The 18,380-nt window shown below is 29.0% G+C and overlaps 1 protein-coding gene across 1 annotated transcript in view; it reads right to left on the bottom strand.

Moving 5' to 3' along the window:
• The window catches only part of LOC122505413 (DNA-binding protein D-ETS-4), a 108,315-nt gene extending 101,350 nt beyond the window's left edge, over positions 1–6,965 (bottom strand). Inside the window, exon 1 of the mRNA XM_043617010.1 lies at positions 6,566–6,965. Coding sequence (XP_043472945.1) covers positions 6,566–6,592 — 27 coding nt within the window. The 5' untranslated portion in view covers positions 6,593–6,965. The remainder of the gene's footprint in view (positions 1–6,565) is intronic.
• Positions 6,966–18,380: the final 11,415 nt, after the last annotated feature.

Below are 18,380 nucleotides of genomic sequence, written 5' to 3'. Positions count from 1 at the left end.
TAACAACAGAAATAATAATGTTATTTAGTTGTAAGTTTGTTGTTGATAAAAATGTAAAATTGAACATATACCCTAGTAGAAATTTGTCATAGTATCTTTAAGGGCACTGGACAGTTCCACTGGAAAGTTTCGAGGCACTTTACAGTTAAACTGGCTAAAAACTATAAAGTGATGTCACGCTAATTTCTTCAAGTTATTGTCCAGTCAAATTTTACAGTTTCTGATCATCAGTCCTGTAGAAAAACTATACAAAATAATTCACTTGGAAATGTCAAAACTTTCTTTATATTGACGTTTCGTATTAAACACGTACAAATTTGAGAATATAACGTTAAATTTTTTTGTCAACAAATTAAATAAATTAAAATTTTACGAAACTATATTTTTACTGTTGGTGTATCTATTGTTCCGTATAATAAATGATTTATAATAAATTATCTGTAAAATTATTTTTAAATAACTACATAATTAAAAAATAATAATAAACATTACTAATTCTTGTACACATGTCATTTTTTTACATTAAACAACATTCACTTTTTCCTTGAATTAAGCACAACACTGAAATAAATATTATTATATTATCACACTACAAACTTATAAGTAAACCCTAATATGAAGAACTAATTCAGTTCAAACAAAAAATATCTAGCGGTAACGGGGAGCGAACTCGGGTTACACTGGGACAAAATACCTAAACGCACGCTTACGCATCACGGCCGTTCTAGTCGATGGACGATTCCGGAAAAATAAGAACCATACTCTACCGGCAGGTAAAGCAGTTCCCTTTTTAATCTTTTCTAGCTCAACTGGCGAATTACTGGACAGCTACTGCATAACACTCTAAAGTTGAACTTATTGATTATTACTGTATAGAAGTTCTGTCTGACCAGTTATTTTCATGGTACTGTCTAGGCGTTCCGTGAAATTATGTTTTAAAGTTTGTCGTGGCGTTAGCGCTACCGTCAGTCCAGCAACTGAACAGTGTTATGTAGACATTTTCCATAAATACATCAGTGTATACACTGAAAGAAATAATTCGCGGGTATAACTAGAATTATGTCTATTTTTTCCGTAAGGAATTAGTAATAAATTGTTACTGGCTACTGTCATTAATTATAGACAGTTCTGTTATACAGATCGGAGAGCTATACATACACGGAGAGACCGAGATTACTAATTTTTGTATAAAATCACACTAGAATTTACTATTTTCACATTGCAACCACCGGAAATAAGGGGACTTTTTGTATTTTTTACTATTTTCTACACTAAGTCACTAATCCCGACAAATGTTCACCAAATTAGCAAAGTTTCTTACTATTTCGTCCAATAGTTCCAAACAACTGTAGTAAACTCAGAAGCATTGTGTACGTAAAATTACCATAGTCGTTTGTAAATGCAGAAAGAAAGAGTGAAAGAAAAAATAGGGATTTTTGTCGCCGGTTTCCCGTCAATTCTTGACTAATGGAGACAAACTGGAAGGATTTTTACATACACAGACACACACACTCACACACTTATATATTTGTTGGATAAATATTTGAAGACACACACATGTTTATTTCACTTATATGTATAGACGCGGTTAATTAATACACTAATACACAACTGCACGCACGACGACGAATTTCGCTGAAAGTATACATCTTTGTTTCCTTATATATTGAATGATGAAAATTTACAGCACTTACGAGAAAGAAGTTTACTTTTAACAACTTATTATAAGACATAGTCCTTGGGACAGGAATAAATGCAAAATTTATTAATTTATAATGGTCAATTTCTGAGATAACGAACGACCTACGTTTCACTTTATATTTAATTATTGTAGATAATATCCAAATTTATTTTACATACGCGAAACATAGTCACTGTCAATGATCGGATAGCATCGGCTCAATTACGGAGATTGACGAAGTTAGCAACCAATAGAAATGCAGGCGCCATATGACTGCACTCACTAGCCACACTTGCTCACCAAAAATTACTACAGTGGATAGTAGGTTTTGGTGGAAAATGTTTTCATTTGTCAGATTTTGTCTAATTAAATTAGAGAAAACTATAATCAATTTTTGCTACATTTACAACTCTTACACAAAATATTAAAACTTGCTATTTCAATGTAGCAAATTTATCTATTTCTTTTGTAAATTTATCTAATTCTGTAGCACATTATGCTAAAAGTCTCCTTATTTCCGGTCATTGCAACCATTTTTAGTAATTTTTACGAATGTGGGTCTCTCCGTGTATGTCAACGTCAATACATCAATGTAAAACATAACCTCACTTTATTGGACCAATTCTAACTTTTTGTATGTAACAGGTTTGTTAAATTAATATTTATACATATAATAAGAGTAAATAATCTTGAAAAGAAATTGTCTTCTGAATTTAAAAAATTAGTTATTTTAATTAACTCAATTAATTAAAGCGAATTTTAAAAAAGTTTTTTTTTCTAAAGGAATTTTCATTAAAAAGAAATTTTGATTTAAAAGACATTTTTATTATTAAATCAAAAGTTTAATATTAAATAATTTAAAAAATTTTGTTATTTAGTTGTCAACAGTAAAATAAAAAAACAAAATTAAAAATATAAAAACTATAAACTGTAAAATCAAAAGATTTATTTTATAGAAAATATTTCAAAAATGTCAATACACAACTGTTCAGTTGCTGAACTGGCGGTAGCGCTAACGCCACGACAAACTTTGGAACATAATTTCTCGGAACGCCTCGATAGTGCCATGAAAATAACTTTACAGGAAACTATGAACTATGCAGTAATAATCAAGTTCAACTTTATATTTTCTTTAACAGTGTTATGCAATAGCTGTCTAGTAATTCGCCAGTTAAGCTAGATTAAACTTCCATGACTAAAACTGTGCAGTAACTTGAATAAATCTAGTCATGCTACGACAAATTTCTACTAGGGTACTTCTGAAACGTTTAAGTGAGCCTTTCACTGACCTTGTCAGGTATTCAGTAACGGGTCTAGATTTTCTAACAATAATATTCCAATCTAGTAAAACGTTCTGAAAAGTGCACAACTTTCAATTGATTTCGCAGCCATACACTATCTCCATTGATATAGTAAAAATTATATGAACTCCCACAATCAGAAAAAGTTATATTTGAATCAACGAATTTTTTTCCACAGGCACAATGTATTTCTTTAATTTATTAAAAACTTTTCTACTCTTATTGTTAGTAAAATATTTATTCGATTTAAATAAATGTTTGGTTCAAAAAATTTGAAGGAATAATTTAATTTCATGAACCACATGATTTAATTTACTTATCCAATAAATCAATATATTGGTAGCCAAAAAATCCACGTGAAAAGAGTTTCTGGGAATTAGACGGAGAAATTCTTAGGAATTTCCCGGGAGTGAAAAAAAATTGTTGTATTCATTTGTTTTTTCACTCCCGGGAAATTCCCGGAAACTTTTTCACTTGGGAAGAACCAACACAAGCTATAAAATTAACTGATAAATTAGTAGATTTAACAGTTAATACTGTATTTTATACAACTGATTGCATTGGTAACTTCTACTGAATCAGTTCATTTCTAAAAATGATTAGTAACTCAATTCTAACTTTTCTTTATTAATGTTTTTGTTTAAAATTATCAATACTTATAGGTTAGAATGTAATAAATACAAATCTGTAACCAAAAATTAATTTTAACAGCATTCAATTACGTCAAAAATGCTATCGAACTTTTAAAAATGAGATTCCTTGAAGTATTTTACAGTAATTTGTATAATTTCAAGTATTTTATAGACTGCTCAGATGAAACTAAGTCGCAAAATGGCATTTTGACAGTTGGCAGCTGTCAAAAATACTGTCAAACTTAGAAAATTGTAGATTTTAAGAAATTTTACCTTTATTTCGTCAAACAGAAGTATTTTTTTCACATTTGGAACCGATGAATTAGGAAGTGTAATGAAATAAATTCTAAATTTCGCAAATTATCGATCACTCTAATATATAGAAATATGAAATATTTCCTGTATTTATTTTATAAGAAAAGAAAAGAAAAATAGCGTAAACAGTAACAATCTGGGAAAATTGTATTATGAGGCAAATTACTGAGCGCAAGAGTACACCATAATTCCCTATATATATATATATATATATATATTTTACATTCTATTATTATCAGTTATGTTTCCTACAGTGTAGCAATCATGTAATGATATATCAAATTCATAATGATTGCGAATAAAAATATCTCATTGTTATCAACAAAAAGTGTCGTAATTTATGACTATAAATGTAAAAAAGTTTGTAGAAAAATCCATCTATTTCGTTAAATAAACATTTGCCAAAAAAATTTATAATGAAGGTATTTTTTCTTCATAAACAACCATTTTTTTAAAGTACTACTTGGTTGCTGCCATAAATTTTAACTAAAATTCGATTACAGTTACCATTGATTGTAATAATAATTGATTATAATTATCACTTTTTATAAGTACCATTAATGTTAATGCCGCATATTACAGATCTGCAATCTGGTTCTGGAAATCAAAACTGGCAATTTTCTTGCGGCAAAAATTTTTTTTTGAATTGATTTACTTCACTATACGATAAAATTTAAAATCAACGATTCCAAATTTAATTTTTCATAAAATCGTCTATCATATTAAATCCACCATTACAGCTTTCTAAAATCGAAATCCAATCTCATAATATTCGGCTTGAGAAAGCCTTGTGTAAAAATTAAGACTTTATTTTATGTAGTAATAAATATGTATCTCAATTTGCAATTAGAATTTTCGAAAGTGGTTAAAAGTTAAAATTCTATTTTCCTCAAAAATTTTACATCTTTTTGTAAGATAAAAATAAAACAGACTTTACATGTTTTTTGTGTTCTCTAAAAATTATCCGACAAATTTGTTTATCTCTCTGTCCTTCTCTCGGGTATTGTAGATTATACACTAAAAACAATTTCTTTCCCGTTAACAATAAGGTGGTTAAGTTGAAGCAGACTTTTTTGAAATGACAGGGATTTATTGTAAAATTAGCAATAGGTGCAAATTTAAACCTAATAAAACAAAATTTGTTAAACAGTAATGTAATTAGCCAACTAAATATCCTTGTCATTTTAACTAACTGTTCCTAGCTGGCAACGTTACTAACATGGTACAATAGTTGATTTCTTGTAAACGAATATAAAGTATTTTTTTGAGTGTACAGGGGAAAAATTTAGCATCAGCGAAGAAAGCTAAATATCTTTTTCTCTCAAAAGTTTTGCGTCCACCTTTTCGGAATAATTTTCTTCAGTGAAGTAAATTTTCACGTGGGCGGAAACGTGAGACAGTTACTCGCCGCTCCGAAGACGCAATGTAATGTGCGAGTCTTGAATTTCAAGAGGATCCATGAAAGGCTTTCCTCAAGTACCTTGTTGTATCCTCACTCCTATATGGTCTTATAACTTGACGTGGAGATTCGCAAGCGATTTCTCTCTGTCATGGACTGTCACTGGACTGGGTCAGCTGCATTTTTAATGACCAACCGGCAGGGTGTGTTTGTTTTGAATTCAAACAAAAATTTTCTAATTTCAACAATAACATTCAGTACATGAATATTTTTATCCTTAAACATAATTTTTAAAAAATTTAGTTTCAAATTTTTAATATCAACTATTTAAATACTATTCAGTATTGATCGATTTAATTATTTTTGGTATTACAGTTTCAATTTCTAATTAATTATGTACATTTTTAAATTAACTGAATTAATTACATTTTAAAAAATAATTTTTACTAAAATTGTAGAGAAATGGATTAATAAATAATAAAGAAATGCATTTTAATATTTGGCAAACTAGAACAGAATAAGATCTCCACTAATGTCGCGTGTAATAGAGCGCGAACGCACAGTTTGTATAACTAAACCAAGTTTTGAAGCGTGCACGTATGAATGCATTTACAGAATCAACTGATATATTTACCAGCATTATTTTCTAAACATATAAAGTAATGGTTATAATTTAGAAACTCAGCCTAGTTTAAATGTTCTACCATTTGCAACTTACAGCGTTAAATTTAATTAAAATATTAAACTGACAACTTATTTCATTGTCAGTGACTTTAGTTTAACAATAAATTATGTCACGTGTGTTACTATAAATTGCAACAAAATTCATAATTAATAATAATAGATAAATATATAATTATTAATGTATCAAATTAATATTGTTCTTATTATTTACTTATTTAATAAAAATGTTGAAACTGTATATTAAATAGATAAACAAAACAATTAATAAATATTGTACTAATTAATTCTGTGTTATCAAATTCGTGAACTTATTTTTCTTTAAAAATCAATTGAAAATATTTAAAAATTCACTTGTAAACAAACTCTTGATAAGAGAATTTCTTTAAAAACATTTCTCAATTTTCTGCTATTGTGAAATGTTTTCCCAAGTGATAAAAACTATGTATTCTGTCAATAAACCTTGTTAAAATTAACAACAATCAACATAACAAGTTAAACTTTCATTAAATACTTTTAACAAAAAGGAAAAAAATTGTAAAGAATAATCACTCACCGATTCCATATCGAAACCATAAACCATTGTATGCACTCTGAATCGTTGAAACAATTCTTCACAAAAATATTACAAAATATTCTTGTAAATTTAACGAGATCACATGTACCGGCAATGGTCCACATGAAACAAATGTGGATGAATGAAAATCGTGTTTGAAAAAGGCGCGAGCGCGTGTGTGTTTTGAAAAAATTTTATGATAGCACTTATTGTATGTGATTGAAATTAAGAAAAATTCGCGAAAGTGCTTCCGCAGCAATTGCGCTATAGATCGAATTGTGTGGCGTGTTTGTGACACTCAATTATATGACTTCGAATTGAATATAAGCGAGCTTCTCTTGTCGAAGCCTATTCTCTGACTACCGAAGCAATCCGCTATAGTGAGGTTCTTAGGCCAGTATCGAAGAACAGGCCAAGCGAGCGGGTTCGCGCGAACGGCGACCTACTAACGCTCGACCTGCGCCTGATGCGCAAGCGCCCAAGATAATTATTTCAGTCACGTTAAACGAAAGATTCTCAAATAGCTGCGCCTGCGCGTTCTTTTTTAAAATCTTTACGCTTTTATTTCTTTAGTTATACTACCCTTAAATGCAAAAAATTTAACTTTACCAAACATCTTTCTTCACTTGGAAGACGGGATTAAATGACAACAGGCGCACGCTTCTGTAGCGTCCTATCCGTAAGTCTTGAAAAAGCCTAAATGGTTGATAGGACAAAATAGGTCGTTTTTAATAGTAAAAACATGAAAAATTATGGTTTTCTGCAATTACTTCAATATAAAAATATTGAAAATCATTCAGTATCCCAGGTAGAAATTTCAACTCTGTAATGACCAGTCACTGTGAAGTTTTCCTAGATTCTGACCAGTTATTGACCAGAAAATCTGGCAAGTGATTGATTAGAAATGTAACGCGCTACTTGAGCAGTCACTGATTAGATTATCTGGCCAGTGACTGGCAAGTAACTGACCAGTAACTGGACAGTTTTCTGCTCAAAATCTAGAATAAAATAAAATTTTTCCTGGCTCTTTTTATTTTGTTTATAATTACATATTATTTATATTTTTGTGTTTTTTCAAATATTTAAGACTAATGAACAATTACTCTACCAATAACACTTAAATCTAAGAATGAAAAATTCGCACGCATGGGGGATCGAACCCTATAGACCCTGGAGACACAACGCATGTGCGTTACCACGTAGCCACGGTGACTAGATAGTAACTTATCATAACTACAAGTTTAAGAACTGAAGTTCTATTCCGATTGTGACCAGAATTTCTGGCTAGTGACTTTTTAGAAGTAATGATCAGAAATCATGACCAGATAAACGGTTTAGTCACTTGTCAGAGACTTGGCGGCTTATCTTCTCAAAATTTAGAAAAATTTAAACTTTGGTAAAGTGACAGTGAAACAAACATAACTTTTAAACAAAGTTACTTTAGACTTTTCTGTTTTAGACCGTATGGAACATAAAAATTATTTTTAATATCTAATTATAAATGATTGACTAAGAGTGTATTTTTGTGCTCTTTAAATTTGAATTAGTAGAATTCTACTAATTCTTAGTCAAATTCTACTAATTGAAAAGGGGAAAAGTCTTCCACTAAGAATTAGTAGAAAACTACTAATTGAAAAAGATATTTTTCGCTATTAATTGAATTAGTAGAATGTAGAATGTCAATGCGCATGCTCCCGCGTGCGTCTTTTTTACTCGCTTCTTTGATTTTATAAAAACATGCCATCTAAAGAAATGTAAAACTATTTAATTATATTGATTCATTTAAACTTTTATTCAGATTATAATTATAATTGAAAAAGGGAAAGAATGTTTGAGGTTAGAAGTTTATATACTATTTTTTAATTATTAAAAAAGAAAATTGAATATTATATGTTAACTATTTTATCGAGAGTATATATAATACAATAAATAATTTACACCATAAAAATATAGTTAATACACATTTTTTGTATGCACGTTTTTATCATTCATGCAATGATGAAAATACCGGCGTCTAAAGATATATATACAAACAGTTTTTCTACTATATTTCTTACAATAGTGATTGAATAATAAATAATCAAACTTTGTAGAAACTTGCAGTACATCAAGTTGTTTTTTGAGCGAAATCATTTTGATTTAAGATTTTTAAATAAATTACAATTATTTATTACGCCCCTTAGCCATTATGTCCCGTTCCCCCTATATACGTGATTTGTAAATATGATATCAAATGTATGATTAAAAACATGAAAATTCGGATACAGTGGATGTGATAGTTTAATTCTTATAAGAAAAACTTTAAATTTACTGAAGATTTAAAAATGAACAATTAGATAAATATTCTGCATAATTTTTTTAAAAGAACGTCCAAGCGCCTAAACGAAAATGGCTGGTTAACGAACTTAGCCTTCATTTTTACACTAACTTTAGGAGAGTTAAATTTAAAAACGATCCGATAAGTTTTTCAAAAGTTATCATGGGAAGAACATTTTGTGTCTACAGACAGACAGACACCATCGTCAAACCATGTTTTTTGGGTTCAGGGGACCCCAAAACGTGAAGATATCATAAAATTAGCAAAAGTCAAAATTTGCATAAGACTAATACCTTCTCATATGATGAGAATGTAAAAATTAAACTGTTTTTAATCCCAATTTTTTTAGAAAGATTTGAGTAATCTTTATACTAATACAAAATGTTTTCGAGAAATTAAAATTTTAAATCCTTTTTTTGTTTAGGGGTCGAGAATTTTGAGTCTCAAAAACTTATAACCTCTTCTTTGATAGAGACCCTCAATTGTTGCCACTATTTTGAATACAATTTTGTTGAATTATTAAATAGTATTTACAGTTTTTATAGATGTACATTTCAGACGATGAAATATTCTTTTGAATCAATAGCACGTGCTTTTGTTATTACAAAAGATGTATTCGAATACGTTCAAAAACGCTATAGAATGCTATAGAATTTACAGTACCATGCTATAAAATTGACAGTACCGTGCAGTAAAATTGTAGTCATACTTATTTAAATTAAAGATGTTAGGTATTGTTTTGTTGAAATGGTTTTTCAATATGAAAACATATTTCTACTATTTAATAGCATTTGCATTTCATATAAAAATATCATGTCTTAAACTTAAAAAAAATAATATATTTAACAATGATAAAAATAAAGATTTAAGAAGATTTATAAAATAAGGTAATTAGATTATTAAACATTTTTTCACTGAATATTTGCTATGCTTACTTAAAAAATTAATTTTTTCTCTCACAAGCGGGGATAATTTCATCAGTTTTGTATATAAGGAAGTTCAAATCAACATCATTTAAATGTATTATGATTGTATGTATGCATGTGTAATTTTAAATAGTGTGTTAAGTTTATATTGTGATAAATCATGAGTTCAGGTCAAGTTGTGATTTTCTATCTCAAATTGTGTATGTTGTGTGCAAAACTTCAAAAAAGTGTATTTTGAAATAAGATTCAGATGTATAAGAGAGCAAAGATATGTTTATTTCTTAAAACATTTTTTTTTATAATTTTATAACTGTTTAACTTTTTAACTGTTGCTTTTAAGCAACAGTTTTGAACATTAAAACTATAGCATCATGCTATAAATTCTTGTTCATGTACTTTAAAATTGATAGCATGCACTATTGATTTAAAATAAGGTAGAAATCAAATCACTAGTACATGCTATTAAATTTATAACAGATTTAATTATAATTATATCTTAAAAATGCATATCTTGATATTATAGTATTTTTCGTTAATACTATAACTTCTGTTATAATATTATATAAAAATGTATTTTAATCTATAGTGCAATAATCAATAGCATATCTTATTGAACCAACAGTATTTGTATTCGAACGATATTGAATATCCCGTTTATTGCGACAAACAAATATATTCATTGATTCAATAGCATTTTTTTCTCAGTGTAGGTAGAATCTTAAATAATTCTTCAAATCAGTGACTTGCTAGTGTCTAGAAAGAAATTCTTGTCACGATTATGGTCAGATTTTCTGCTCAGTGACTTAACAAAAGTACTGTTCACAAAGTGGAATTGTTTTTATCCAGTGAAACTATCCAGTCACTTATTCAGGACTGGCCAGATTGTCTTAGCAAGTAAAACTCGCTTTTGACTCTACAGCTACTGGAAGAAAACAAGTAATACTTGACAAATTACTACCTGGGTAAGTCAGAGGGAGACGTCCACAGTTTTTTAAAAGATTGTAAAAATTATAAAAAAGCAATTTTTGTCTGAACTTTTACTGATAATTAAACATTAAACGTTTAGCTTTAAAATAACGAAAAATTAAATAAAATATTTTAATACACAGAAAAAAACTGAATTAAGTCAGAAGAGAAACTCATTATAAGCTGCAACAAAAATGAACCTCGTAGATGACTCCACGTTTTATGTCATTAAACATAGACTCATTTTGAGTTGTAACAAATATAAATCCAATTTTTTCTGTTTAGAAACAGTCTTAAAATTTACATTTTAAAAAAGTGCATTTTTGTCCATTTAGCTTTATTTTCATCTTTAATAGTTCACATAACACTGCGTTACAAAAAAATGGTCATGTCATGTTTATTTAAAATTTTCCTGTATTTATTGAAAGCTTAGGTATCACTGAACAAGAATATACCAGAAAATTTTTTTTTCATTCTGTCATTCCCATAAAAAACGAGATTAAAGGGTCAAAAAACCGCATTTTTAGCACTTTTTGAGGCAGCAAAACGCAACATGCAATCCCTACAAGAGCTTAAATAAAAGCTGAAACCTTTAACTTTAAGGCTCAAAACTGAAAAGTTCTTTCACCCATTTAGTCCCAAAAGTCCGTTTTTTTCTCTTCACATTTGCACTTATCATTTTCAAAGATGGTTGGCTAAAAAAAATTTGCACGTCGTGTTTCGCATGTATTTTTTCGTCCTCTTTCAGAATCTGCCAAAAAATAAAAGACTGGGGTAGGTCCATGCCTAAAAAATCAAAGTTGTCCCCTACATCTTCGATTTTGTTGAAACTTAGAAAATTTGCAGTGGAATACATGCCAGTAAAAAGCCCAAAATCAATTTCGAAAAATTTTGGGTTTACGAGGTTTTAAATTTTTTTTTGAAATTTTAAAAATGATATATATATATCAAAGAAAAATAAACGAAATTTAATAAAATTTACAGGAAATGCTTATTATTTACTAACAATTAAGAAAAATATTTCGTCAAAGAAAATTTTTTTTTAAAACAAATTAATTAAAAAATAATTTTTAAATAAACAGTTTTTTGAAAAGTATCATTTTTTTTTGCTTTTAATAACAGTGATTCAATTCCTACTTATTTCACTAGTATTTTCCAAAAAAAAAAATTATGAAAGGTCTGAAACTTTAGGAGATATTGAATTTTTTGTCCTTGCGCGCAACCGTTAATGTTGAGAATATAGGGGAGACTGGGGTAAACCCGCTTACTTTTTTTCAGATCGGCTAAAATCTAGGAAATTATTCTCTAAATCCAAGTTAATTTATATCATTTGAAAGCTTATGATTTCTAGTAAAAAAATAAAAAAGAGTTATTGATTTATCTTTTTTAGTTTTACTTAGAGAAACTTTTTAATAAACATATACCAAATTTCGAAATCACAATTTTCCAGGGTAAACCCGCTCACTTTATTTTTTCAAGACGGAACAGTTTTATTTTTTAAATATTAAAGTTCGTCTTATTCCCGTCTTAAGTATGAATTATTATTGATAATTTATGAGTTTTATAAACAATTCTATAAACAACAAATTGGTTTAATAAATAATGAACATAGATTTCATGAATTACAACTATGGATTTAAATAGTGTTATATTTTATTAAGAGAAAGTGAAATGTAGTTACAATTTTGGTTTTAATAAGTCATAAATTGTGTTATTGTTGAAATATAATACGTGAAATTATTTTATTCTAAATTTTAAATTTAAAACTAAGTGAGCGGCTTTACTCCGACTTCAGGTGAGCGACTTTACCCCGAGTGTATTCCTCACATTTCAGAATAAATTTAATTAAATCTTTTTAAAATAAGTTAAAACTATATATGTACTTCGATGTAGGACATCCAATAGTAACAAAAAAAATTTGCCAGATAAATTAAGACTCAAAAATAATGATCGAAAAACTTAAAAATCCAAAATACGTTTTTTTTTCTGACACCTCTAAAAACATTTGATCGTCTCTGATTCTATGTTGAATTCATGAAACTAAACGAAAGTTCGTTAATATAAGTTGAATGTTAAGTACTATTCACAGTATCAATATTTCCATCTTAAGTTGAGTTCATAGCGTCAAATCGCTAGTGAGCGGGTTTACTCTGTGCGCGGGTTTACCCCAGTCTCCCCTACCTATCTTTTTATCAACGCCCTACAGATTTATCAAGAGAGAGGATTATGTCTATTATAAAAAATCAGTCAGAGAAGCAGGGGCAATGCGCCTACATCATAGGGTTTCTTGGCCTAAAATGACAAAAAATAAATAAATAATAATTTATTTAGAAATTTTTTTGTACTTAAGATTGAAATTTTTTTTATTATCATAGTAATGGTTGCCATGGCAACGGTTGTAATGGCAACCATTACTATATCAACGGTTGCAACGGCAACGGTTGTTATGTCAACCATTAACATAGCAACGATTACCATGGCAACGGTTGTTATGTTGTCTTAAGACTTAAGACTGAAGACATAAGACATAAGACATAAGACTTAAGACTTAGGACTTAAGACCTTCTTATACCGAAGTTAAGTCTTAAGTCTTAGAACTTAAGACCTTCTTATACCGAAGTTAAGTCTTAAGTTTTAGAACTTAAGACCTTCTTATACCGAAGTCTCGCTATAAAAGACTTAAGACTTATTACATAAGACTTAAGACGTAAAAACTACGGACGGACACCGAAGTCTCGCTATAAGAGTTTTGGCCCTTGGCCATGAAACCCTAAAAATGACCCATCGCGTATGTATTTTTGTAATACAGTCGGGTCCCCATACTGTTACATGTCCAGAAATGTCCCACTCCTCCAAACTCAACACTGTTATGTGCTCAAATTACGCCTATTGCGCACCTTTCAGGGGCGTAAATGGGTGACTTCATTTAAAAGGGAATATTGCTGTCCCCCACTCCAAAAATTGACTTGTAGGCTTGTTTTTGCCAATATGAAGCTTTTTCGCGGTAGTTAGTGATGTAATAAAATTATTCTCCAAGTTTGATACCAATTGACAAAATAGAAAACGAGATAACCCATTAGAAACAGGCAAAAATAGGCAGAAATGTCATTACTGTCCCTGTCCCTGGGTTACTTCTGTAAGTTTCAAACGTTCATACTGTTCTCACATGTTCACTGAAACTTGAAAAAAAATTCTGATGGCTTTGTCTACCCTCTAGTCTGATAATTCGAAGCATTTTGACAAAATTTTTCAATTTTTGTACGCAAATAAAAATCCCGAACAGATGTCCCTCGCTTTTTAAATTTCATCTTGGAAAAAACATGCTTACCTTTGAAGTCTCTTTACAATTTTTTAATCTCACGTATGGGTTTCAGAGTTAAATTTTCTAAAATATTGATTTATAATCTCGAAAATAAAAAAAAATTGGCTCCCTTCGGTTTACTGTTATAATTTGACAGACAGGCAGAAAAATCGGCAGAATATTTCGACTTTTTTTGTCATTGCTGTCCCGTCTGCCCAAAATTCAGGAAATGATGAAAAATAGTTAGGAATAACGAATTTTCAGGTGGATTTGCAAGCATTCTCGAATACCATTGACAGAAATATTTTAAAACACATATTTAATGAATAAAATTTAATTTTCGGCAGAATGTCATTGCTGTCCCTGTCATTACTGTCCCCCATTTTTAGTATTTGGGCAATTCTACGTGAGATTTCAGTCGACCTCTTAAAATCGTCCAAAAATATTTTTTTTCTATTCTGTATTGAAAAAAAACAGACGCGTTTTTTTTATTTTTTTTTTTTTTGAAGCTAAATTTGAGAGTTATAAATTTTCAAAATTTTCAGTTTTTAAATGTAGATATATTTTCAATGGCAGATAACTAAAAAAATATTGCTTCTTTTCATTTTTTGATAAGAGGAAAAAAGTTTTGTTTTTGACTCTACTTTTAAATAATAAAAACAAAAAAAATTATTTTTATTTTTTATTAAAAAAATAAAAAATTTTTATAAACAAATTGATTTTTTTTAACTTTGGGTATGATAAATTTTTAATTTTTTTGTATAAAAACATACCTTGAAATGCTAAAAAAGTTTTGCAAAAATTTTCAGAGTGGGCCTCACAAGTTTGATATGTTTAAATAAATAATTAAGCTGTCCGTGTAAATCATTTTTTTAAATTTACTATTCAAAATTGTCTAGAGCCTAAATATTTTATCAAATTTTCATCTCCTTTAATTTAAGACTAAGAACATGAAAATCCGATAAAATTTGTAGGCTCTAGACAATTTTGAATAGTGAATTTAAAAAAATAATTTACACGGACAGCTTAATTATTTATTTAAACATATAGGCCAGTCGGTGAGTGCAAAAAGTGCACAAAAGTGCAACCTGAAAAGTCTCAATAGTTTCTTGTAGTTTGGGGGCCCCATATAAGAGCCCCATGGTTTGCTCTCGATTTCCGGTTGCAAAAAATAGTGTAAACAATCGTCAAAGTTCGAGAAACGTAGTTTTTCGATGACCCTTGCTTCCGGTTAAATTTTAGAGGAAAAAGTTGTTATTAAAAGTTGTAGAGCCTAAAAATACCTTTCAAATGACTGGTCATACGTTGAAAAAGGTTAATTAGTTTAGTTGCAAATGAATTTAAACCATTAAAAATAGCACTTTTTTAATTGTTTAATAACTTTGTTAATAATTATTGAATTTGTTTACAACTCACCAGGAATATTCTCCTTGCGAAGCTGAATAAATTTAAAAAAAAGTCAACTCGATCGGACAAATAGTTTATGATTTATTCCATTTGTTAACTAAAAACATGAAATTTTTAAACAGAATTTCCCCACTTTTGGACCTGCGAATTTCGTTTTTTTTTCTTCGAGAGTACAGTTTAGGAGTCAAATTTTGATTCCATTTAAATGGGAAATTGATTTTTTTTATCTAAGTGCATAATAATAGACGTTAAAAAAGGGTATGTTTTTTTGACATAAACAAATGGAATAACTCAGTCAATTTTCACTTTATCGATTTGGTGTAAAGGGAATTTAATTTCATTCGTTTTCACAAAACTTTTCCAAAAAAAAAATCCGACCTAGCTTCAAGGAGGGGGGAGTTAGTTTATTTTTTTCAAAAAATTCCTGACTAGATAATAATTAATATTTTTAATTGAAAATTGTGCCACTTATAGTTCAATACATGTATTTTACGAAAAAAAATTGAACATAAGGTTTTGTGCATTTATTTTTCATTTACATCAAGTAAAAGTAAATATATCCTTTTTTTAACCTCTAAACGTCGGAGTGGGGGTACTCGGAGGAGCGTGATTCTCGCCGCCACAACTCAATTCAGCCGTTCAAATTTGCAAAAATTGTCATAACTTCGTTAATTATTTACCGATTTTAATCATTCTTTTTTTAATTTGATGTATTTTTTTACGCTGAATCCAAAAATGATTTTATATTTTTTCAAAATACAATATTTTTAAAAATAAAAGAGAAAGTTTTTTTAACAGAAAATTTTTAATTATTATTTATAACATTTGACAAAAAATTCTTTTCGTACATATAATTCCATTGAATTCAAAATAATATTATGACATAAAAAAATTCAAATTATTTTTATATAAGTGTGTAGCATTAGGTTGACATATGCACGCCTGTTCAACTATCAATACAACGATGCTACACACTTATATAAAAATAATTTGAATTTTATGTCATAATATTATTTTGAATTCAATGGAATTATATGTACGAAAAGAATTTTTTGTCAAATGTTATAAATAATAATTAAAAATTTTCTGTTAAAAAAACTTTCTCTTTTATTTTTAAAAATATTGTATTTTGAAAAAATATAAAATCATTTTTGGATTCAGCGTAAAAAAATACATCAAATTAAAAAAAGAATGATTAAAATCGTTAAATAATTAACGAAGTTATGACAATTTTTGCAAATTTGAACGGCTGAATTGAGTTGTGGCGGCGAGAATCACGCTCCTCCGAGTACCCCCACTCCGACGTTTAGAGGTTGAAAAAAGGATATATTTACTTTTACTTGATGTAAATGAAAAATAAATGCACAAAACCTTATGTTCAATTTTTTTTCGTAAAATACATGTATTGAACTATAAGTGGCACAATTTTCAATTAAAAATATTAATTATTATCTAGTCAGGAATTTTTTGAAAAAAATAAACTAACTCCCCCCTCCTTGAAGCTAGGTCGGATTTTTTTTTTGGAAAAGTTTTGTGAAAACGAATGAAATTAAATTCCCTTTACACCAAATCGATAAAGTGAAAATTGACTGAGTTATTCCATTTGTTTATGTCAAAAAAACATACCCTTTTTTAACGTCTATTATTATGCACTTAGATAAAAAAAATCAATTTCCCATTTAAATGGAATCAAAATTTGACTCCTAAACTGTACTCTCGAAGAAAAAAAAACGAAATTCGCAGGTCCAAAAGTGGGGAAATTCTGTTGAAAAATTTCATGTTTTTAGTTAACAAATGGAATAAAACATAAACTATTTGTCCGATCGAGTTGACTTTTTTTTAAATTTATTCAGCTTCGCAAGGAGAATATTCCTGGTGAGTTGTAAACAAATTCAATAATTATTAACAAAGTTATTAAACAATTAAAAAAGTGCTATTTTTAATGGTTTAAATTCATTTGCAACTAAACTAATTAACCTTTTTCAACGTATGACCAATCATTTGAAAGGTATTTTTAGGCTCTACAACTTTCAATAACAACTTTTTCCTCTAAAATTTAACCGGAAGCAAGAGTCATCGAAAAACTACGTTTCTCGAACTTTGACGATTGTTTACACTATTTTTTGCAACCGGAAATCGAGAGCAAACCATGGGGCTCTTATATGGGGCCCCCAAACTACAAGAAACTATTGAGACTTTTCAGGTTGCACTTTTGTGCACTTTTTGCACTCACCGACTGGCCTAATATCAAACTTGTCAGACCCACTCTGAAAATTTTTGCAAAACTTTTTTAGCATTTCAAGGTATGTTTTTATACAAAAAAATTAAAAATTTATCATACCCAAAGTTAAAAAAAATCAATTTGTTTATAAAATTTTTTTATTTTTTTAATAAAAAATAAAAATAATTTTTTTTATTTTTATTATTTAAAAGTAGAGTCAAAAACAAAACTTTTTTTCTCTTATCAAAAAATGAAAAGAAGCAATATTTTTTGAGTTATCTGACATTGAAAACATATAGACATTTAAAAACCGAAAATTTTGAAAATTTATAACTCTTAAATTTGTCTTCCAAAAAGAAAATAAAAAAATCTGTCCGCGCAAGCGCGGACACATTCTTATCCGCGCTTCGCGCGGGGGCTCGCTTCGCTCGCAAGTTTCAGCGCGCCTCGGGGCGCGCGATTATTGATCGTCGCGCTTCGCGCTCCGGCGATTATTTCGCACGTCGCGCTTCGCGCTCCGTGTGTTGTTGCGCGCTTCGCGCGCAAATGGCTCGCTTCGCTCGCCGGGGTCTGCAATTGTTGTGCATTATTTATGTTCTTGTTTCCTATTATATGTTTCATAAAACAGTTTTTTTTTCTTAAAGTTACTACGACTTTAAGGATTACATTCTCATCAC

This window comes from Leptopilina heterotoma, unplaced genomic scaffold (genome assembly GCF_015476425.1).
Source record: "Leptopilina heterotoma isolate Lh14 unplaced genomic scaffold, ASM1547642v1 Lhet_356, whole genome shotgun sequence".
NCBI lineage: Eukaryota > Metazoa > Arthropoda > Insecta > Hymenoptera > Figitidae > Leptopilina > Leptopilina heterotoma.
The sequence above is the reverse complement of the archived record's forward strand: the minus strand, read 5'-3'. Positions and strand labels throughout refer to the sequence as shown.